This window comes from Pristiophorus japonicus, chromosome X, assembly GCF_044704955.1.
Source record: "Pristiophorus japonicus isolate sPriJap1 chromosome X, sPriJap1.hap1, whole genome shotgun sequence".
NCBI lineage: Eukaryota > Metazoa > Chordata > Chondrichthyes > Pristiophoridae > Pristiophorus > Pristiophorus japonicus.
Window position 1 is genome coordinate 26,475,772 of NC_092010.1, and position 24,930 is coordinate 26,500,701.

The 24,930-nt window shown below is 45.7% G+C and overlaps 1 protein-coding gene across 3 annotated transcripts in view; it reads right to left on the reverse strand.

The window, feature by feature from the left end:
* Positions 1-13,071: 13,071 nt before the first annotated feature.
* LOC139240933 (acid-sensing ion channel 1B-like) overlaps positions 13,072-24,930 on the reverse strand; it is a 357,576-nt gene continuing 345,717 nt past the window's right edge. For 2 of the 3 annotated variants that reach the window (XM_070869476.1, XM_070869477.1), the window contains exon 10: positions 13,072-20,336. In XM_070869476.1, coding sequence (XP_070725577.1) covers positions 20,232-20,336 — 105 coding nt within the window. In that variant the 3' untranslated portion in view covers positions 13,072-20,231. The remainder of the gene's footprint in view (positions 20,337-24,930) is intronic. The other variant, XR_011588759.1, reaches the window with a different exon arrangement.

Below are 24,930 nucleotides of genomic sequence, written 5' to 3' on the forward strand. Positions count from 1 at the left end.
TCACATTTCCAGAATTGTTGCTTCTCCTGCTATTGCAATACGTATTGCTCTATCAAGCCCAAATTCAGGGTATGTTTGTGCATGTGTGGAGCATAGGATCCAGGCATACCCAAGTGAGGGTCAGTGCTTCATGTTGTAGAAATGTGAGGTTATTCACTTTGGGAGGAAGAATAGAAAAACACAATATTTTTTAAATGGTGAGAAGCTGTTAAATGTTGGTGTTCGGAGAGATTTAGGTGTCCTTGTACAGGAAACATGGGGCTGGATTTTCAGCTTTGATGATTTTGGGGCGATAATGTCGGTGGAGCGGTAAAGTTAGCGCCCGGGAACAGTTTGCGCCTCAGTCAGTAACATTGTGCAGCTGGGCCCTGAGTCAGGGGGCGCAGCGCTAAGGGAGGCGTTGTTCTCCTCTCTCAGGGCGTCAGGGTGGGAAACTCCCGAGTTAAAGAGTCGGGCCGGGAGCGCTCCCAGAGACACCTGGGGGCGGGGGAGAGAGGGGGGGGGGGGTGGAACAAGTAAAAAAACCCACGAAAACATTCCCAAAACATTGTCCACACCACCACAACACAAATCGCAAATAAATTTGAAAGAAAACACAATCACACTTACCTCAGGAGTCCATGACTTACCTCTCTGCTGTCGGTATCGTTGGACTGCCCGATTTCCCGGGCGTTCACTGCGGGACGCGCTGCGAGGTGGACGGGTCGGGCGGGAGTCCAAACTCGCGCCGGTGTCACAACCAGGTGGCGTTGCACACCGGGCACAGCTCTTCCGGGCGGTGCTGCTCCGCACCGCCGCTAAACCCGACCCGAGGATTACCGCGGGGCGCTGGAGGCTGACCGTCCGGCCTGAACACCTCACCGCTGCCATTGCCGCCGCTCCGGGACAAAAAACGGAGACAGAGGAGCCGAAAATCCACCCCATTGAGAGTTAGCATGCAGGTGCAGCAAGCAATTAGGAAGGCAAATGGCATGTTGGCCTTTATTGCGAGAGGGTTGCAGTACAAGAGTAAGGAACATAAGAACATAAGAAATAGGAGCAGGAGTCGGCCATACGGCCCCTCAAGCCTGCTCCTCCATTCAATACGATCATGACTGATCTGATCATGGACTCAGCTCGGCTTTCCTGCCCACTCTCCATAACCCCTTATTCCCTTATCATTTAAGAAACTGTCTATTTCTGCCTTAAATTTATTCAATGTCCCAGCTTCCACAGCTCTCTGAGGCAGCAAATTCCTCAGATTTACCACCCTCTGAGAGAAGAAATTCCTCCTCATCTCAGTTTTAAATGGACGGCCCCTTATTCTAAGATTATGCCCTCTAGTTCTAGTCTCCCCCATCAGTGAAACATCCTCTCTGCATCCATCTTGTCAAGCCCCCTCATAATCTTATATGTTTCGATAAGATCACCTCTCATTCTTCTGAACTCCAATGAGTAGAGGCCCATCCTACTCAACCTTTCCTCATAAGTCAACCCCCTCATCCCCGGAATCAACCAAGTGAACCTTTTCTGAACTGCTTCCAAAGCAAGTATATCCTTTCTTAAATATGGAAACTAAAACTGCACGCAGTATTCCAGGTGTGGCCTCACCAATGCCCTGTATAACTGTAGCAAGACTTCCCTGCTTTTATACTCCATCCCCTTTGCAATAAAGGCCAAGATTCCATTGGCCTTCCTGATCACTTGCTGTACCTGCATACTAACCTTTTGTGTTTCATGCACAAGTACCCCCAGGTCCCGCTGTACTGCGGCACTTTGCAATCTTTCTCCATTTAAATAATAACTTGCTCTTTGATTTTTTTCTGTCAAAGTGCATGACCTCGCACTTTCCAACATTATACTCCATCTGCCAAATTTTTGCCCACTCACTTAGCCTGTCTATGCCCTTTTGCAGATTTTTTGTGTCCTCCTCACACACTGCTTTTCCTCCCATCTTTGTATCATCAGCAAACTTGGCTAGGTCACACTCAGTCCCTTCTTCCAAGTCGTTAATATAGATTGTAAATAGTTTGGGTCCCAGCACTGATCCCTGCGGCACCCCACTGATTACTGATTGCCAACCCGAGAATGAACCATTTATCCCAACTCTCTGTTTTCTGTTCGTTAGTCAATCCTCTATCCATGCTAATATATTACCACCAACCCTGTGAACTTTTATCTTGTGCAGTAACCTTTTATGTGGCACCTTGTCAAATACCTTCTGGAAGTCCAAATACACCACATCCTGGTTCCTCTTTATCCACCCTGTTTGTTACATCCTCAAAGAATTCCAGCAAATTTGTCAAACATGACTTCCCTTTCATAAATCCATGCGGACTCTCCCTGACCGAATTTTGCTTTTTCAAATGCCCTGCTACTGCTTCTTTAATAATGGACTCCAACATTTTCCCAACGACAGATGTTAGGCTAACTGGTCTACAGTTGTCTGCTTTTTGTCTGCCTCCTTTTTTAAATAGAGGCGTTACATTTGCAGTTTTCCAATCTGCTGGGACCTCTCCAGAATCCAAGGAATTTTGGTAAATTACAACCAATGCATCCACAATCCCTGCCGTTACTTCTCTTAAGACCCTAGGATGCAAGCCATCAGGTCCAGGGGATTTATCTGCCTTTAGTCCCATTATCTTACTGAGTACCACCTCCTCAGTGATTATGATTGTGTTAAGTTCCTCCCCCCCTATAGCCCCTGGACTATCCACTGTTGGGACATTGTTAGTGTCCTCTACCGTAAAGACTGATACAAAATATTTGTTCAGAGTTTCTGCCATCTCCATGTTCCCCATTACGAATTCCCCGGTCTCGTCCTCGAAGGGACCAACATTTACTTTAGTCACTCTTTTCCTTTTTATATACCTATAGAAACTCTTGCTATCTGTTTTTATATTTTGCGCTAGTTTACTTTCATAGTCTATCTTCCCTTTCTTAATCATTTTTTCAGTAATTCTTTGCTGGCTTTTAAACGCTTTCCAATCTTCTGTCCTCCCACTAGTTTTGGCTACATTGTTTTTAATTGGATACCTCCTTTATTTCTTTAGTTAGCCACGGATGGCTATCTTTTCTCTTACACCCTATCCTCCTCACTGGAATATATTTTTCTTGAGGGTTGTGAAATATCCCCTTAAATATACACCACTGTTCATCAACCGTCCTACATTTTAATCTATTTTCCCAGTCCACTTTACCCAACTCTGCCCTCATACCTTCATAGTCCCCTTTATTTAAGCTTAGTACGCTGGTTAGAGATCCAACTTTCTCACCCTCCATCTGAATTTGAAATTCAATCATGCTATGATCACTCATTCCAAGGGGATCCTTTACCAGGAGATTGTTTATCAATCCTGTCTCATTACACAGGACCAGATCTAAGATAGCCTGCCCCCTGGTTGGAAGTATTGCTACAATTGTACAGGGCCTTGGTGAGACCACACCTGGAGTACCATGCATAGTTTTGGTCTCCTTATCTGGGGAAGGATGTACTTGCTTTAGAGGCAGTACAATGAAGGTTCACTCAATTGATTCCTGGGATGAGAGGGTTGTCCTATGAGGAGAGATTGTGTAGAATGGGCCTATACTCTCTGGGGTTGAGAAGAATAAGAGGTGATCTCATTGAAACATATATGATTCTGAGGGGGATAGACAGGGTAGATGAGAGGTTGTTTCCCCTGGCTGGAGAGTCAGGACTGGATGTGCCAAAAGGTTTCCTTATGTGCCAGAATGACTCTGTAACTCGGGGGCATAGTCTCAGGATAAGGACTCGACCATTTAAGTCTGAAATGAGAAGGAATGTCTTCACCCAGAGGGTTGTCAATCCTTGGAATTCTGTACCCCAGTGGGACGTAGATGCTGAGTCATTGAATATATTCAAGGCTGAGATCGATAGATTTTTCGACTCTAGGGGAATGAGAGAAATGAAGAGCGGGCATGAAAGTGGAGTTGAGGTCATGATCTTATTGAATGGTGGAGCAGGCTCGAGGGGCCATAGGGCCTACTCCTGCTTCTAATTCTTATGTTATTATGCACATATAAAGCACATTTCCCCACCATGGTGTGCTTCAGTTGTAGTCAAAACTGGAGCACTTCAGAATGTCGACCACGCAAAAGTGGAGCAATCCTGGAAATTCCAGGACACTGGCACCTTTGCAATTTCCAGAGTAAGCCTGGTTCTGAGAACTCAACTGAGGCCCTTAAATAGATTTGGATGGGTTTCAGACACACATCCTTTGGCTCATAATGAAGCCCAGGAGCCAATGTTCACATCAAACAGCTGTAAAGCTGTAAACTAGCTCGGTTTAGTGTGTAATCCCAGCGGATGGTGATCAAACATGAAATGATTCACTTGCTACTCAACAGAGGTTTGCAAGTGTCTGCTGTGTTTAAGCTAGAAAGTAATAAACTAATCCTTCAACTGTTAAATAAGCGAGTCCTTTTTCCTCTTCAGTCTCTTCTTCCCTTCTCTCCTGAAGGTGATGACTCCATCTGGGGCACAGTTCCACTGGCGCCAGCCGCTTTCTGATTCCTCACCCAAGCGACCATCTGTCAATTCAACTGAACATTGAGTATCAGCCAGCTATTTGGCTGGGGAGGGCTTCATAGCCAAGTCAAACTTCATGCTTATCAACTTGCATGTGGGATCACAAATCTCTCACCCCCAGGTCCTGTGGGGACTAGGCAGGTGAGGGACATAGCATGCTACTTTTAACCTTGTTCACAATTTGGTGTGAGGTTTCAGCTACACAGCTCATGACTGTAAAAGGGACATTACACAGCGTTTACAGCACAGAAACAGGCCATTCGGCCCAACAGGTCCCTGCCAGTGTTTATGATCCACACGAACCTCCTCCAACCCCTCTTCATCTCACCCCATCAACATATCCTTCTATTCCTTTCTCCCTCGTGTCTTTATCTAGCTTCCCCTTAAATGCATCTATTGCTAGTCGCCTCAACGTCCCTTGTGGTAACGAGTTCCACATTCTTACCACTTTCTGGATAAATACCAGCGAGACAAAGTTGGTACATGCCATTAAATGATTGTGCGACATTGCTGACATTAAATTTATACCCTTTACAGCATTAAAAAATCATTTCCCATGCCCATTGTACCAATTAACAGCAGAATGAGAGAAACCTACAGAACCACTGAACATTTCTTCATTAATGTTGCTGGGATAACCTGCGACATGTTATGCCTCAAGTCCTGAAGTGATTGGCCTTTTTGTAAAAAACGGAGTGATTCCTGCCAACGAACCGGAAGCTACCGGAAGGTCCCAAATTAAAAAAATATCGTTCGGAACAGACGGAGGTCTGCTTGATGATCAAAATCTATTTATTATTTGTAATATTTTCCATTTCTATAGTGAAGATTTGGAGTTCTGTGGAGACCTCGATTTGAGAATAAACACAGGCAAGAAATACCGAGAAACGATTATGAAAACATTCACGTTGGATTGGCTCGATAAACATCCTCGTTATTTAATCTTATAGGATTTTTTTCCCTTGTTGGAAATAATTTTATTGTAAAGAAACGTAAATAAAATGAAAAACACGCATCATTTTCCCATTAGCCATCCAGGCTCAACTTCATCTCATAAGAACATAAGAATTAGGAACAGGAGTAGGCCATCTATCCCCTCGAGCCTGCTCCGTCATTCAACAAGATCATGGCTGATCTGGCCGAGGACTCAGATCCACTTACCCGCCCGCTCCCCATAACCCTTAATTCCCTTATTGGTTAAAAATCTATCTATCTGTGATTTGAATACATTCAATGAGCTAGCCTCAACTGCTTCCTTGGGCAGAGAAATTCCTTCTCAACTCGGTTTTAAATTGGCTCCCCCGTATTTTGAGGCTGTGCCCCCTAGTTCTACTCAATCTATCATCATAAGGTAACCCCCTCATCTCTGGAATCAGCCAAGTTTTATATGTTTCTGTTTATTTTAAAAAGATCTTTCCAATCATCTAAGCAGGATGCATACTCAACTTCACCGTCTTTTAAATAAAACACTGGAACTGCGCATGCGTAACTACTTCCGGTTCATTGGCAGCAGTCGCGTCCTTTAAAAAATTGCTGCACACCCTTGTGTGATTGTGCTGTAACACAGTTATGATTGACACAGCGGAGGTCATGCCATAGAGGGAGTGCAACAAAGGTTCACCAGACTGATTCCTGGGATGGGGGGATTGTCCTATGAGGAGAGATTGAGTAGACTAGGCCTATATTCTCTAGAGTTTAGATGAATGAGAGGTGATCTAATTGAAACATACAAAATTCTTACAGGGCTTGACAGGGTAGATGCAAGGAAGATGTTTCCTCTGGCTGGGGAGTCTAGAACCAGGGGTCACAGTCTCAGAATAAGGGGTCGGCCATTTAGGACTGAGATGAGGAGAAGCCTCTTCACTCAGAGGGTGGTGAATCTTTTGAATTCTCTACCTCAGAAGGCTGTGGATGCTCAGTCGTTGAGTATATTCAAGACAGAGATCAATAGATTTTTGGATATTAAGGGAATCAAGGGATATGGGGATAGTGCGGGAAGGTGGAGTTAAGGTAGATCAACCATGATCTTATTGAACGGCGGAGCAGGCTCGAGGGGCCAAATGGCCTACTCCAGCTCCTAATTCTTTTGTTCTTAAATGAGTAATGTAATGTGCTGCAGCAGAGAAGGAGAGAGGGGTGGTATGTAAGCCATAGGATGTTGAGAGTACTGCATCTAAGATAGGGATACAACTTCAAGAAGTTATATAAAAGGCGCCATAGCTTTAAGAAATTGTTGCTCTTAATTGCCTTTAATCGGGAATGTCTCTTAACATAAGAACATAAAAAATAGCCAGAGAGAGAGAGAGAGAGATATGGAACCGTCTCTACAGGTTGACGTAAAAGATCCCATGGCACTATTTCGAAGAAGAGCAGGGGAGTTATCCCCGGTGTCCTGGCCAATATTTATCCCTCAATCAACATAACAAAAACAGATTATCTGGTCATTATCATATTGCTGTTTGTGAGAGCTTGCTGTGCGCAAACTGGCTGCTGCGTTTCCCACATCACAATAGTGACTACACTCCAAAAGTACTTAATTGGTTGGAAAGCGCTTTGGGATGTCCTGAGGTTGTGAAAGGCGCTATATAAATCTTTCTATTACTGTGGGCAAAGACACAACATGGGCCAATAAACCTAATTTGTTTTAAGAGCTAGCCTGTGTGTCTAATTGACCATTGGGTCATGTGCCTGCTTCAGCATGTTACAGGCAGAGACCATTATTAATATGAAATGGTCAAGGATGAAGTTCCAGATCCAAAGTGATCCCAAAATGAAGCATTTCAAAATAATTTCAAAAGACCCCAAATTTGAACCAGATGGGAAAACCTGTGCACCTGAGCTCTGTCTTTGCTTTGTCCTGTTGCACATCCTAAACTTTGCACAAAGTTTATTCTAGCATGCTACAAAGTGGAGTAAGATCCCATGATGGCAGTGGTATAATCAGTAGCTGAAATACAGTGCTGAGGGTTTTCTGCCTGGTCCCTGAGCTGCCTATAAATTAGTGAGCAGGTAAAGAAAAGAAAGATTTGGATGTATATAGCGCCTTTCACAACCACCAGACGTCTTAAAGCACTTTACAGCTAATTAAGTACTTTTGGAGTGTAGTCACTGTTGTAATGTGGAAAACGCAGCAGCCAATTTGCAAACAAGCAAGTTCCCACAAACAGCAATGTGATAATAACCAGATAATCTGCTTTTTTGATTGAAGGATAAATATGGCCCAAGACACCAGGGAAAACCCCCTACTCTGCTTCTAAGTAGTGCCCTGGGATCTTTTACAGCTATTTGAGAGAGCAGACAAGGCCTCAGTTTAACATCTCATCCAAAAGACGGCACCTCTGACAGTGCAGCACTCCCTCAGCACTGCACTGGAGTGTCAGCCTAGATTTATGTGCTCAAGTCTCTGGTGTGGGATTTGAACCCACAACCTTCTATGAATTCAGAGGTGAGTGTGCTATCCAGTGAGCCACAGCTGACATTACTCATAGGGCATAAAGCCTCATAGGGAGTGACAGCTCACCTCTTGGCATGGTCTAAGAATGCTGAACCCAAGGAAAAGATCGAGAATGGAAACCCCAAAGATGTAACACGAGACTTGGCCAAGAGCAGAAACTGGATTTCCACCCGTCCCCAGCACACAGAAATGACGATATCTGGAACAGACACCCAGCAAAAGCAGTTACTGCTGCATTGATGAACTCCTTTCAAAAGGAGCTAATTAAACATCTGACTAGGAACATGATTGAAGAGGGTAAAGGTAAGTGCAGAGATAAGTCATTGAGTCATCATCATCATAGGCAGTCCATCGGAGTCGAGGATGACTGGCTTCCACTCTAAAAAGAGTTCTCAGGTACAGTCCAATACGGGAATTACAGTCTCTGTCACAGGTGGGGCAGACAGTGGTTGAAGAAAAGGGTGGGTTGGACTGGTTTGTCGCACGCTCCTTCTGCTGCCTGCGCTTGCTTTCTGCTTGTTCTCAGTGACGGGACTCGAGGTGCTCAGCGCCCTCCCGGATGCTCTTCCTCCACTTTGGGCGGTCGTGGGCCAGGGATTCCCAGGAGTTGGTGGGGATGTTGCACTTTAACAAGGAGGCTTTGAGGGTGTCCTTGAAGCATTTCCTCTGCCCACCTGGGGCTCACTTGCCATGTCGAAGCTCCGCATAGAGCACTTGCTTTGGGAGTCTCGTGTCGGGCATACAGACAATGTGGCCAGTCCAACAGAGCTGGTCGAGTATGGTCAATGCTTCGAAGTCATTGAGTACTCGATGGAGTGTTGTGCGAAAGGTGAACTCATTAGGACTGAGCTATGTTGATTGCAGGGGTTGGATTGATGTCCTGCAATTTTGTTTGATTGCTGTGGAGAAATTTCAAGGAGCTTCATTTTCCTCAAAGTTTTACCTGTGATTGAGCTCCCCTCTTGAGGATTGTGTGGTTTTGGCAGAGACCATGGAAGGGCTAGCAGTACACAGCAGGACCAGGATTGAGATGCCAAACAACCTTTTTATTTTCTTATGACCAGCGTAGGATCAGAACATCCTGGTGTCGATATTCAAATGGGGAAAACGACACCAAGATTACTTAATCAACAATTTATTTGCTCGCTGCTCTTTTTGGCTGAATTTCAAAATGGCTGCTATATTTCCTAGATGGCGGCAGGAGAGAGAATGGGGAAGCAGATGTGTCAACTTTTCCTTCTTTGAAGTTGGAACAGCATCTCCTATATGGGCACACAAAAGGAGCAGTGCAGTCCAACTCCTGCCCTCAATTACTTCTCTTTTTGAAGCCTCCAGTGGTTTTATCAGGAACTTGGATGTACATCAACACTTGATAGGATTCATTTCACACCTAGTTATTGCACATTCTGTTGATTCTGCACAACCCCAAGTGTGGGGAAGTATTAAACTGTTTTTTCCACAGATCCTTTCCAGATCGTTGCTCTGTTATGCATTTACAGTCACTGCATCACTGTTTTAATGTGGAGTGGCTGTGCAGCTGAAACTCTGCATCATGAATCCTATAACAATGCGCAGTGCATAATGCACAACATACTCCTCTAGTATAGTGACCTGATCAAGAACTTACAAGGTTCATCAAGCTAAAGCAGCTATGTTCTATAGAGGAATGCAAGGTCACAGGCTTCTGATTGGAAATTGACTGTTTGACGGTTTGAGCCATGATTATAATTTGTTTTCACTTTGCTTGATCGCAACAGAATACTCACTGAGAAAAGAGTGAATGATACTCCACTTGGAAATAGGGGTCTCCTCATATCGCTCTTACTTCAAGTCACAAAGCACCAATGGGGCTCAGGTCCGGGTGAATACTTGCTATACTGGTAGTGTTAACCGTGGCTCAGTGGGTAGTATACTCACCTCCGCGTCAGAGAGTTGTGGGTTCAGGTCCCACTCCAGAGACTTGAACACATAAATCTAGGCCGACACTCCAGTTCAGTGCTGAGGGAGTGCTGCACTGTCGGAGGGGCAGTACTGAGGGAGTGCCGCACTGAGGGGCAGTACTGAGGGAGCGCTGCACTGTCGGAGGTGTCGTCTTTCAGATGGGACGTTAAACCGAGGCCCTGTCTGCTCTCCCAGATGAAGTAAAAGATCCCCTGGCACTTTTCCGAAGAAGAGCAGGGGAGTTTTCCAGGTGTCCTGGTCAATATTTATCCCTCAATTAACATAACCAACAAAAATAGATTATCTGGTCATTATCACATTGTTGTTTGTGGGAGCTTGCTGTGCGCATGTTATCTGCTGCATTTCCCACATTACAACAGTGTCCACACTCCAAAAGTACTTCATTGACTGTAAAGCGATTTGAGACGTCCGGTGGTCGTGAAAGGTGCTATATAAATCCAAGTCTTTCTTTCTTTGAGATGCACTGTGGGTATGTTGGATGTGCCATGCTAAAGTACTGGCTTTTCACTTTACGCCATTAATACCGAATCTTTCTCCCATTGTTCTCAACTTTGTAATTTATGACATTCTTTTATATTGTAAGGAAAATGTGATTGAAGAGATGATGGTTAAATGGAAGTTAGTACTTTAAAAAGTCAAACCCTTCTCTTTAGTAGATCTTTGCTAGTGAGGCTCAAACACTCTCTCTCACACTGATGGAGACACCCCTGCAAATTGTGCCTATTTATTTTCTTATGACCAACCAGCATAGGATCAGAAAATCCAAAATTCAAATGGGGAAAACGACACCAAGATTACTTAATCAACAATTTATTGGCTTGCTGCTCTTTTTGGCTGAATTTCAAAATGGCTGCTATATTTCCTAGATGGCGGCAGGAGGGAGAATGGGGAGGCAGATATGTCAATTTTTCCTTCTTTGAAGTTGGAACAGCATCTCCTATATGGGCACACAAAAGGAGCAGTGTAGTCCAACTCCTGCCCTCAATTACTTCTCTTTTTGGAGCCTCCAGTGGTTTTATCAGGAACTTGGATGTACATCAACACTTGATAGGATTCATTTCACACCTAGTTATTGCAAGATGAAATTAAGAGCTCTTTAGAGTTTATCATGTTATGCATCTAATAAAGATGGGGAAAGTTTATTAATCTGAGCCTGGAAATAACGGGAGTGATTTTTGCCATACAAGCACTTACGGGGAAAAATTGGGGTGGTAACCACTCGCCCGGCACGAAGTTTCGCTTCTCGTGAGAAGTTGGTGTTACTGTCCCCGAAAGGAGGTGGAGTGCTAAAGGAACTGCTCCACTTCCTTTCTGGGGCGCTAGCGGGGCGGACAGGTCGGGAGCGGGGAGCAGGGACCAGGGCTATGCACTGGGTTGCGTAGCGCTGCCGCGTAGGAGGGGCTCTTCCCTTAATTAAAGGGAAGGGGCCAAGCTGCAAACTCTACAGGTAAGAAACGGTCCTCCCTGGACCACTGGGGAGCGGGGGTGCCGTGCCAACAGCCTGGCACTCAAGTAGAGCGCCGGGTTGACTGATTGCAGAACGGATCCCGCATTCAAAGAGCCAATGGGGCATATGGAAAAAGTCGAATCATTTAAAAAAAAATGCATCACACCTCGCCTTTCACCTCGACAGCGGCCGGCCACCCGGTACACGTCCCCTGAAGCTGTCGTCGTCATCGTTCGCCGCAGCCTCAGGGGGGCGATACTAAATTGAGGGTCCGGGATGCTGCACACGGTGATGTCGTCATCATTGCCGGCACAGCAGAACGGGGCGCTATCGGTTACCGCCTCTGCTAAACTCCCGCCCGGTCGCAAAGTCGTTTACACCAGGAGGTGCAAATAACATGAATTTCTAGGCCTTAATGTCCACTGCTATTTTAATAGGCGTGTCAATCCATTTATTTCAAACAGGTTACACATTTAATGAGTGCGTTCAATGTTTGTACAATAATCTCCACAGCTTCATTTCCAAGCTTGATTTCTCTCAGAAAACAACAAACTTCTGTTAGGCCAGGTTTTGTCTTTGTAACAGATACAGTGCACGCATTTTCCCGATAACTGACTGACAGACAGAAAACATCTCTCTCCGATTTGTCTTCCTTCCACGTTAACTGGCAGTGAAAGCTTCGCTGCTGGCATTCCTGTCTGTCATGATGTGCCACTGCCCCCAGGGACTAACCGCGCGGTTACAACTTGTAGTTCAACAGTCGCATCCCTTTGAAGGAAGTTTGGATCTTGTGTTGCAAGAACGTAGCACAATGGAGAGTTATCAGATGCCTTTCTAAACCATTCAAGCTTGGCTCTCATAACTTATGGTGGCACCCCAGTCCTTCAATGGCGTTAGTTCGAGCAGTAGATTCCCAGTCTCCCATTGCAACTGCGGCAGGAGATTAGTGGAAGCCCTCAAAGCAACGGTATTAATGGGCGTCTTTTTAAAAAATTTGTTCCTGGGATGTGGGCGTCACTGGCAAGGCCGGCATTTATTGACCATCCCTAATTGCCCTTGAGAAGGTGGTGGTGAGCCGCCATTTCAGAGGGCAGTTAAGAGTCAACCACATTGCTGTGGGTCTGGAGTCAAATATAGGCCAGACCGGGTAAGGATGGCAGATTTCCTTCCCTGATGGACATTAGTGAACCCAGATGGGTTTTTACGATAATCTGCAAGTTTCAAAGTCCCCATTAAAATTAACTGAACTTAAATTCCCCAGCTGTCGTGGTGGGATTTAAACTCACGTCTCCAGATCATTAGTCCAGGACTCTGGATTGTCAGTCCAGTAACATAACCACCATGCTACTGTACCCGTTAGCTGCTTGCTCCAGGGGTCCTGCTGTTCTCCCACTGAAGCTGCAACTGACATTGGGACAACCCCCTGTGGAAATTCAGGACCAGCGAGGAACTGAGCTCTGTCTTTTACCTTCCCTAGCGCAGGAGTGCTGAGGCTGTAGCAGTTTAATCCCCACACCGGCAAAATGAACACAGACCAGGGGGGTCAAATCTGGGATGGAAGGTCATCCAATTATCTGGGGAGGGGGGGGGGTTGCTGTTTAATATTTAGTTGTAAATAAGTGTAACCACCAGTCAGCAAACCGTCCAATAATGAACACACACAGCACATTTACAATGGCGTACTATGATATATATTTATTAATATCATATAAGTAAAGAAGGGCATCTTTGTTGATGGCAGGTACAATATACTTGAAAATTTGTTTTCTCACAAGAAGCCATGATCTGTGATTTGAAAGCTCCAACAGCATTGACTGCTCTGTATAACTGACACTAACTGCTCGGGATATCCTGATCCTTCCCAACATGTCCTTCAGAAGTCCACATTTTCACTTCTGCAAGTCCATCCTGACTAAAGTTGATGGAATGCTGACACCACCATTGATGAAATGCTTTGATCCAATGGGTCACTGTGGTCTCATTTGAACAGTCATTGCCTTGAGTATAGGCGAGGCAGGAAAATGAAGATCTGAAGACTGCGATAAGAAGAATTCTTGGGCTTGGGTCTTCAAACTAACATTCTAAGTCTACCACAAAATCCTGTTTGTTTGATAATTAGTGCTTGTTGGAAATTAAAATCAAAACCAAACTTCCTCTTCCAGACTTGTAAAACATCACAGTATGGCATCAAAAGTCAAGAAGAGAGACAACGGTGTTTCAGCTAGAGAAAACACTCATTACTCCTTCTGAATAGCAGTCATGTTTACAATGATAAAATAGTGCCTCACCTGTCATACACTACCATTCTGTACCCTTGTGCTTTATCTGAATAAAACTTGTACATAGTACATATATTTCCCATGTTAAAGGCTAAATGATTTTTTTTGTTCCTCATACAATTAAAGGCAGTCTGAAGTCAGTAACAAGGAATGGCACAACAGCGTTGTAATATTACGAGCGTCTAATGGTTACTATACATAACAACACATTAAGCTAAATGAATAAGATGCAAGTCAATGTACTGTATCTGATGTTACTTGGCGGAACTTATACATAACAAGAATTGCACAGGCTTGACACTGTTGGTTTAGCTTCATTTCACTTCCTAGATATCACTCTCTTGTTTTATCTTAACAAAAATATTGAAAGGACTGTCAGACCCTTCCTGTGGATTGTCACTCACGACGCTGCATGGCTGCATAATTTCACAGGTAGTAGTTATAAGGTACGAGCCTGGGGACATTTTACTATGTTAAAGGCGCTATATGAATGCAAGTTGTTTTCTTACAGGTTGCAATTCTGGAATCGAGAATGGCATTTTCTTTCGGTTAATGGGATACTATAAAGGCAACATAAACAAGCGTGTCTTAGAATTGATCTTGCCGTAACAATTGTGAATTGAAAGTCACCTGCACAGGTAGCGACATTAGCATCAGAACCTGCGGCGAGATTCTCATCCCATTCTTGCCTGCTGCTCAGGCCCGAGTTAAAATTACAGTCGGGCCTCAATGATGTCATCGGGCCTCAATGATGTCATTGGGCCGCAACATGCATATGTAAAGAAGGCCCCCGTTGACTCCGGGCGTGTGTCCTTGCTGCCTGCTCAGGAGAGCGGGGTAAAATTGCAGATGTTGCGATCATGGCGGCCTTCGGACAGCGAGAGCCAGGGCGATTGTAACTGCCCACCCGCCAGGTTTCTGCTGAGCGAGTCGGGTTAAAATCGCGGTCGTACCTTATTTAGGGAGTAGATAATAATCTGCACTCAAAATACCTGAAACATCTACACCAATGATGATTAAAGTGTTTATTCCAGTAGTTACTTTGTCAACTGGGATCAATTAGAAGTCAGTCAGCTCATTCACCGCTGGAAATGTCTCGGAATAATCTTTATTAATCAGCCCAAAAAGAATTTCCATTTCCCTTTAAGGGGGAATAATAGGCAATTGCATTTTTTTTTGAGAGCGAGGGAAGGGAAGGGGCTGAATGTTAACTCTTTTTGATGAAGAATGTCAGTAGTAGTGGAAGGTTTTCATATTTTTTACATCCAATATCAGTGATGCACTCTCACATCAGGTACAGCACGCGTTAGAATTACCAAGTAAGACTCTCTACTGTACCCCAACAATATGTCATAACATCCAATCTCAGCCGAGAATCAATGTGACATCTCCATTGCACAATATCCCCTCCCCCAATTCTCCAACAATGAGGTTAACAGTTTAATGGCAATTAACACATTAGTTCATATGTAATGCATAATTACAGCCATGTTATTCTGTGATCACAGCAAGAGCAGCATTGAGATCATCTGAGCTAACTTCATAAAGGGTGCTAAATGCCAACAGAGAAGGCAATTCACCCGTAGTCTGGGGTGGATTAAAATCCAAAGCCCAGAAGGTGCAGGACTGTGCCACCCAGTCCCAATGCCACTTTAAAAAGCAGCAGTGTCGTTGCTGGCACAAGTGAGTAGCTAATGACAATTACAACCACTCTGCGACAATAATGCACCATTTCTACCAAAGTGGCATCGATTCTGGGTTAAAGGGGAATTCAAGCTCCTTCTATTTCCCCACCCACCCACACCACTGATCATTAGAGCTGTGGAAAGGACATTTCAGGCGGTGGGAGATACTCTGGGAATAGCTGCTTGTTGGATTTGTTCTTAGTACGTACCAAGTCTGTAAGATTCTGTCCGTGGCTAATACTGACTGTGGGCATTATAGTGGTGGTGATAGCTCATTTCTATCTTGGGTCCCTTTCTTTTGGCCAGTACTAGATGTCTTGGCTAATGCACGTTTGTGTCATCTGTGCATGACATCCTCTGCAGTGCGGGGACTCTCAACTGTCATGTAATTGCAACAAGTCTTTTGCGGGCTAATTAGCAGCTGATTACAGTCACTGGCATTAAGTGACTTTACACTCCTCTGGCTTTGGGCTGACAGTCGTGTAAAACATCGCTGGACGTAACAGTCCGCATAGAATTGACATCAAGTAACTCAAGGCTATTTTCAAATGATTACCGTTGCAATTTGAATTAGATTGTTAGTCCTTCATTGATTCTAATCATCAATCCATTTCTCCTCCAAATTAGCATAGCATTGGATACATAGTTTCCTTAAGATAAATTCAAGCACATACATTACACTGTGGAAATCTTTCAAACATCAGACTTTCCGTCTCACACAACATGTAAATGTTTAAGAGTATAATACACAGCGACGAATCTCTTGTGAAGGTACACAAATTAACAGAAGCATTCGAATGATAATCCGTGCTGAAATCAATGCTGTTTTGTTCTGATCATGCCAGCGGTCACCGTACACTAAAGTCTAAACATTGTGCAGTATCCTACCTGTTTAATACAACAATGCACAAATCGGTTTCTAACACTATGACTCAACTCACTTTTTGTCAAGGGTCACAATCCAAGCCAATACCAGGCGATGGGTGCAGGCCTGCAATTCACTTCCTCACAGGCAAAGGTGAAATATATTGGAGCAATATCATTCTATTGAATCACTAAGGAAGCAGGGATAACTGTGCCTTCAAGTAATATTCCCTTATCTTCTTTTGCTGAAAAGTTAAAAAAAATAGAAAGGTCAGGAGATTGCACTGAGTCCCAGTTCAGTCAAGATGCTCATCTGAAAGATGGCACCTCCGACAGTGCAGCATTCCCTCAGCACTGCACTGGAGTGTCAGCCTGGATCTCGTGCTCAAGTCTCACGGAGTGGGATTCAGAGGCGAGAATGCAACCCGTTGAGCCGCAGCTGATACAAGAGGAGGTAGCTGTTGGTTGGACTTGCGAGAGACACGTGTTGCGTGTATTGTAGTCACGACCAAAATGACACAAAGCCATTGGCGGATGAACTGATCGTGTTCAATTTGATTGTTAAACCTTTGCTAATAAACCAGCTAGTTCTTTACAGCAAATGTGTAGCTGTGAATTCTTAAGCAAAGAACTCACGAAGCACATACACTACAGTATCCAGCCCAAACCTGGAGAATTGGTGAGAGACTACCTATAGGCTACAAGACAAGTTGCCGGCACAGACATGATGGGGCCGAATGGCTCCTTCTGTGCTGTGCTGTATCGTTCTATGATTCATTCTACAGCCTGCTGAGAACTGCAGATGCATGGAGGCGGGCAACAAATGCCATTAGCCATATAATGGATACCACTGCTCTGGGTGATGGTCTTACTCTATGTGAGTCACTAAATAAATAGCTTCAGACATTATGTCCACCTTAGATCAAGTGAAGTGCTTAGAAGCTTTACTGTAGTTGTCCGGCATCAGGTTTGAAGTTAAGTTTAGGATCTCATCAATTGGTTCTGTCTTTCTCTCAATAAGGAGTTGGGGCTGTTTCTTTAAAGTGTTAAAGACAAGCACCTCCAGTTACCCAGTTCTGACACTTGTCTGTAGAATTTGGAATGTGTTGCCCCTGTTCATTGCTTCTCCCTAATGTGGCCTAATTGAAACCAGGAAACTCAGTATGCTGGGCATCACAGGCACGAACTAGCGGATGGCGTCACCTCCATTCGGGCTTCCAGACATTAGGTGACAAGTGAAAAGCACCAATGAAATGGGCCAGACAACACGAATGGAAAGTTCTGTGAATGATCAGGTGGTGCCTTAACAGATGTTGTTGGACCCTTCTATTGGCTTGCCGCTGCAGTGAGAGTGCCTTTGGGTGATTCGCTCCCTGCTATCAAACATAGGAACAGGAGGAGGCCATTCAGCCCCTCGAGCCCGTTCTACCATTCCATTAGATCATGGCTGATCTGTATCGTAACTCCATCGACCTGCCTTGGTTCCTGATCCCTTAATGCCATCTTTTCTTCCTCCTACAATCTACAGGCGCTTGTAATCAGTCACTAGTTTGTAAAATATACATATTTTTACAGTAAATATTGGTGGTCTCGTGTACTATGGATCTTGGTCCTTCACCTTGGCTTCACAATAAGAATAAGACTCCAGAATAATGGATTATGCACTGGCGTTTGAGTCCAAGTTAAATCCAACTGAGGATTATGGGCCCTGAATTTGCAGTCGGAGGCGCACCAGAACAATCCGCCTCTGAACCTAAAACAAAATCCGAATGTACCTAGTGTCACCGGAGCTTCGGGTCCTGGGCCTGCAGGCGTAGGCCAATCATAAAGGGGGATTCCATTTACGTATGGGATCCCCGAAAAGACCCTTTAAATGAAGCATTTCAATAAAAAATTTAATTTTTTGAAAAATAAATTTAAACATTTTGAAACAAACCAAAATTTACCTAAACTAGTTTTAAATGTATGTGTACTTTTTTAACCATTTAAAACATTTTATTTTAACATCTATTTTAACCCTTATGCTGGTAAAAGAAGGACCTACACCTGCTTTTACCAGGCTTAAGGGTTTGGTGGATATTTGCTGGGCAGTAGTTAGGCAAATAGTCCAAACCTGCACCAGCAAAAGTGTTTCTGCAGCAGATGTGGAGGATCTGAAAATGTGAACTGGAACTTGTGGGGCCATTCGGAGCACGCCGATCGTACGCTGTCAACAGCCCAGCAAAAGCCAGGCCATTAGCAGTAAAGTCGTTCGTGTACTGAAACCCCATCTCGATCAGCAGTCGCTGATGATGTTTAGTGGACGTAAAGTGATGTTATTTTTATGAGGTTATCTGTTTTGTGTTTTTAGTTTGGGGGTGGGGGGGGGACACAGACCCAGTTTTTTTTAAGGTTGTGTATGAGGTTTGGGTTGCTTTTTTCTGTTCTCCCATTCTTAGTCAGAAGGTCATGGGTTCAAATCCCACTTCAGAGACATGGGCACATAAATCTCGACTGACACTACAGTGCAGTGCTGAGGGAGCGTTAAACCGAGGTCCCATCTGCTCTCTCAGGTGGACGTAAAAGATCCCATGACACTATTTCAAAGAAGAGCAGGGGCGTTATCCCCGGTGTCCTGGCCAATATTTATCCCTCAATCAACATAACAAAAAAAACACATTATCTGGTCATTATCATATTGCTGTTTGTGGGAGCTTGCTGTGCGCAAATTGGCTGCCACATTTCCTACATTACAACAGTGACTGCACTCCAAAAGTACTTCAATGGCTATAAAGCGCTTTGAGATGTCTGATGGTCGTGAAAAGCACTGTAGAAATGCAAGTCTTTCTTTCTTTAAAAACAATTGTGCACGGAGTCCATGTGGCAAAGTTACCCAAACCAGGGCAAAATATCTTTTTCCAATCTTCGCACACTTCTCACTATGGCTCAATAGAAACATATGCTACGATCACTACTGGAGTGGTTTTACACCTAACACATAACCGAAGGTCAGCTTGAATCTTTTTCTTTTGTACGATGCTGTACATTTGACTCAGTAATCAGCACAGGCACCATCTTCAACTGTCGATAGCTTCCCTTGAACGGCTAGACTTTGCCTTCCTGGACAACATCCCACCGTCCAGTGCGCTGGGATGGGAAGCAACACTGAGAACAAGGCCTGGGCAGACACAAGGTTCCTGCAGAACCAAAAGGGGTCTATTGGAGAGCAGTCTCCATTTTGAAGAAAAAAAGATTCATCTTGTAGCCCAAAATGGGCGAATGGCCAGTCCGTTTTACAATCCACCCCGATCAACCGCCAATTCGCCTGGCCTGTTTTTTGCGCTATGGCCCAAGACGGATTTCACTGCCAATTTTGGTTGGATTGAAACATTCAACTGGTGTGCTTGTGCCAAGTGTAGAATTCAACCAATGAGTGAGGCAGCACTAACCTGTAGATCAAGCCTGTGCTACTGTCCCCCTTTGATTCCTTTCATTCCAGCTCTGAGTAAACTATAGTGCAAGGTGACCATTTGGCAAGGGAAAGAAAATATAGTGTGTAAATATGCTGTGAATAAACAAAATCCATCAGCGATAGAAAATGAATTGCTGCAGCAACAGGTTTCACTTGAGATGACGTGAAATGTGTTCTAATTTTTTTTTATCTTAAGAACATGATCACGCAAGACAATACGAGCGGCCTACAGAAGCGTTTACGATAATCAGTGAATAAAAAATTCCTTTTACAAAACTGGAATATGACTCTAGATGAGAGAAAAAAGTTGGTTTTCTTTGTTGTAAAGTTAGTGTAAGAATGAGCGGAGTCCACGGAACAGTCATCCCCAAAACTGCCATTTTGTTTCAGACATGTAGTCGGGTTGTTTTTTTGAGTGTGTCTCCAGAAGGTTTGTTCAATGACTTTGGTACTTCAGAATTAGACAGCTCCAACTTCCGTGGACGGTCCAGTCTCCTTTCTGCTCGTTGAACGGTGAGATATGTGTGAGTCGTGGTGGTTGCCGATCGTGAGCCTCCGCCATCAGCAGGTGAAGTCTTCAAACGTACTGCGAGGCGGGTGGTGAGGTAGAATGTTCGCTGGGTATGTCATTCCCGCTGGGTGGCTCCTTAGGTTCTCACATGGGTTCTGTGGGAAAAGGACGACAATTCCGCGCACCAACAATCAAAGATTGGCAACATCCCTGGCTTCTAGCTCAAAATCCCAGGATGTTGGGCTCAGTTAAGCAGCAGCTGGACGATTTAATGGGAACACAGCGGGCTTGGTATTCCCGAAGGATGGGATCAAATGGGAGAAAGGGCTTTCGCCATTAGAATCTATCTTGTGAATGGGTATAAGGCACATCGATGGGAGGTGTGCCATTAGGACAAAAAAAACGGAATGAGAGACAAGACCAATTGAGTGCAAAATCCTGTCCAGGACAGATACTGTCTGTGCAACTCTATGGCGTCAATGTGGGTTAGCACATAAATGGCAGGACAAGGCTGTGCTTCCATCAAATGTTTGGATTACAAAACTTTTCTGAGTTTTGAACGGCAGCTATTTTTTATATATAGATACATAAAATATTAAAAGTGGAACAATTTTGAGCTCATCAGGGTAAGGGAGCACTCCTAATTTGGATACCTAGTGTGAGGTTCGGTACAGCCAGCTCTGAAATGAAGCTCCCTTCACTCTGCACAATAATATGTCTTAGCCAGAACCACAGATGAGCCCTACACTACCCCTGCATTCTGATATTTCAGTTTCCCACACTAGCCAACACTGATAGTGGGGCTATCAATTTAGAGCCAATTGGCACACAGTGCACCAATTCTATGCCCCTGGGAACTGCATTGAGACGGTCCAAACTCATTCTTCTTGGACGCTTACAGCCAGTAGACAGAGGAGACTTTCGTCTCATCAGCCGGGACGGGATTTAAAGGCCAATGGTATCTTGGCCTTTATTGCAAGGGGATGGAGTATAAAAGCAGGGAAGTCTTGCTACAGTTATACAGGGTATTGGTGAGGCCACACCTGGAATACTGCGTGCAGTTTTGGTTTCCATATTTACGAAAGGATATACTTGCTTTAGAGGCAGTTCAGAGAAGGTTCACTAGGTTGATTCCGGGGATGAGGGGGTTGACTTATGAGGAAAGGTTGAGTAGATTGGGTCTCTACTCATTGGAATTCAGAAGAATGAGAGGTGATTTTATCGAAACGTATAAGATTATGAGGGGGCTTGACAAGGTGGATGCAGAAAGGATGTTTCCATTGATGGGGGAGACTAGAACTAGGAGGCATGATCTTAGAATAAGGGGCCGCCCATTTAAAACAGAGATGAGGAGAATTTTCTTCTCTCAAGGGTTGTAAATCTGTGGAATTCGCTGTCTCAGAGCCAGGATATTGAATAAATTTAAGACAGAAATAGACAGTTTCTTAAATGATAAGGGGATAAGGGGTTCTGGGGAGCGGTCAGGGAAGTGGAGCTGAGTCCATGATCGGATCAGCCATGATCTTATTGAATGGCGGAGCAGGCTCGAGGGGTCGTATGGCCTACTCCTGCTCCTATTTCTTATGTCCTTATGATGTGGAACGCACTGCCTGAAAGGGCGGTGGAAGCAGATTCAATAGTAACATTCAAAAGGGAAGTGGATAAATACTTGAAGTGGAAAAATCTGCAGGGTGAAGGGGAATGGGACTAATTGGATAGCTCTTTGAAAGAGCTGGCACAGGCATGGTGGGCCGAATGATCCAACTCAATTTTCTGCAATGATATTGATTCCCTGCAGATTATGTAGAATTAGCGTTGCAGCTGACAGTGCCTGCAGCCCTATAATGTAAAGGCGGGCGAGGGCCAGCTGATCAGAAGTGGTACAGTAACATAACAAGCAAAATAATCGGGTCCACACAGAACTACTAGGCAATGGGCCTTTGATCAACGCAGCTAATGACTCCAAAAGATCCCCTCACACGTTTATGTTTAAACAATGGGCCGTGATCCAAGTTTCTAATGAGGTACCGCTGACTTTATTGTGACGAGGCTGTCTGATGGCTGCTTTTATTTCATTACCAGTGTTTCAAAGCGTTTAACGTTTGATCTCATGAGTGGGATTTTAATTGCATTATAGCTAAATCATTAGTATAATAATACATTTTGCCTCAGCGATTATCTGGAGGCATCTGTTTCTCGCAGAGCAGCAAGTGTGATCAGCCGGGCTGCCGTGTAATCAAGGGACACTCCTGACTTATTTTTGTGACGTCTTCATGAATTGAAAGGTGGTGGTTGACGGTTGGTGGCATTATTTGTTCGTGTGTGCCACTGATCTGAGAATTCCTGCCCTCTACTCACATGGTTTAATGAGCATCCGTGCAAAGTTAGGACAAAAGATCAAATGAACTTCTTGAAGACCAAACATTCATTTGCTGCCATCGACTGCGCTCCTCGACTGCATAAAGGCCTGTAGTGTACAACACCATACACCTCTTTCCCAAGTTAACAATCTGCTAATAGACTGCACTGTTTGCTGGCTTTATCTGCTCGTAGTTCATAAATTCGAATCTTAGAGCACAAATCTGGGGCCCAGTTTTTCGCACTGAAAAATTGAGATGGAGCACGTATTTCTTACAGCCACCTTCCTCCAGGTCTGTCATAAGAGGCGGGATAGACGGCTTGATGTCATTTGCCAGAAACCCCGCCAGCCATGCCTCACTAGCCCCGACTCCCCACGCAATAGGAACCTAGGAACAGGGGGGCCAAGTTTCGGCCTGAGTTGCTCCTGTTTTTTTGGAGCAAGTGGTTTAGAACGGAGTATCTTAGAAATTGCAACTCTCGGCATTTAGTTTGCTCCAGTTCTAGTCAGTTAGAACAGTTTCAGTTTGGAACAGATTTTTTTTTTCAAAAGGGGGCGTGTCCGGCCACTTACGCCAGTTTTGACAGTTTAGGCAGTGAAAACATACTCCAAACTAACTTATAATGGAGTAAGTGTAGATTTTTGTATGCTCAGAAAAACCTTGTCTACACTTTAGAAAATCAGGCGTAGGTTACAAATTAGGCGTAGGGAATGGGGGGGTTTAAAGGGAAGTTTACAAACATTAAACACTTCAGTTTTACAAATAAAGAGCCATCATCAATAATAAATGATAAATAAATCAACCAATAAATCAATCAAAAAAAATTAATAAAAAATAAATTTTAAAAAAATCAATAAATAAAACATTTTCTACTTACCGACTGCAGCACCGGGAGTCCTCCAACAGCGTGCTGGGACGGCCCCCCCAGTGTGTCTCTGTCAGTGTCTCTATCTCTCTGTCTGTCTGTCTGTGTCTGTGTTTCTGACAGCGAGGGGAGGGGGAGGAAGGGGGGTGGAGAGGAGGAGAGGGGGAGGAGGGGGGGGGTGGAGAGGAGGGGTGGGATGAGGGGGTGGAGAGGAGGGGAGGTGAGGGGGAGGGGGGGTGGGGGGAGGAGGAAGGGGGGCAGGGAGAAGGGAGGGGAGAGAAGGGAGGGGAGGGGGGGAGAGAAGGGAGGGGAGAGGGGGAGAGAAGGGAGGGGAGGGGGTGGGCGAGAAGGGAGGGGAGGGGGGGGAGAGAAGGGAGGGGAGGGGGAGGGAGAGAAGGGAGGGGAGGGGGAGGGGAGGGGAGGAGAGAAGGGAGGGAGGGAGGGAGAGAAGGGAGGGAGGGGAGGGGGGAGAGAAGGGAGGGGGGAGAGAAGGGAGGGAGGGGGGAGAGAAGGGAGGGAGAGGGGGAGAGAAGGGAGGGAGGGGGGGGAGAGAAGGGAGGGAGGGGGGAGAGAAGGGAGGGAGGGAGAGAAGGGAGGGAGGGTGGAGAGAAGGGAGGGAGAGAAGGGAGGGAGGGAGGGAGAGAAGGGAGGGAGGGGGGGAGAAGGGAGGGAGGGGGGGAGAGAAGGGAGAGAGGGAGGGAGAGAAGGGAGAGAAGGGAGGGAGGGAGGGAGAGAAGGGAGGGAGGTAGGGAGAGAAGGGAGGGAGGGCGGAGAGAAGGGGGGCGGAGAGAAGGGGGGGGAGAGAAGGGAGGGAGGGCGGGAGAGAAGTGAGGGAGGGGGGAGAGAAGGGAGGGAGAGAAGGGAGGGAGAAAAGGGAGGGAGGGGGGGAGAAAAGGGAGGGAGGGGGGGAGAAAAGGGAGGGAGGGGGGGAGAAAAGGGAGGGAGGGGGGGAGAGAAGGGAGGGAGGGGGGGAGAGAAGGGAGGGAGAAAAGGGGAGGGAGAGAGAAAAGGGAGGGTGGGAGAAAAGGGAGGGAGGGAGGGGGGGAGAGAAGGGAGGGAGAGAAGGGAGGGAGGGAGGGAGAGAAGGGAGGGAGGGGGGAGAGAAGGGAGGGAGGGCGGGACGGAGGGAGGGAGGGGGGGGACGGAGGGAGGGAGGGGGGGACGGAGGGAGGGAGGGGGGGGACGGAGGGAGGGAGGGGGGGGACGGAGGGAGGGAGGGGGGGGACGAAGGGAGGGAGGGAGAGAAGGGAGGGAGGGGGGAGAGAGAGAGAGAGAGAAGGGAGAGAGAGAGAGAAAGAAAGAAAGGAGAGGGAGGCTGAACGGGCCAGGCCTGACCGGGCCCCAAGACTTCGGGCTTGGATTTACCGGTTTGACAGGTAGGTGGCGTCGGGTCTGGGGGGTCGAGAGCACGGGTCGGGAGCAGAGGCAGAGGTCGGCTGGGGGGGGGGGCGGTGGCGGCGTCGGGAGGGGGGGTCGGGAGCAGAGATCGGGGGGGGGGGTCGGGCAGCGGAGGTCAGGGGGGGT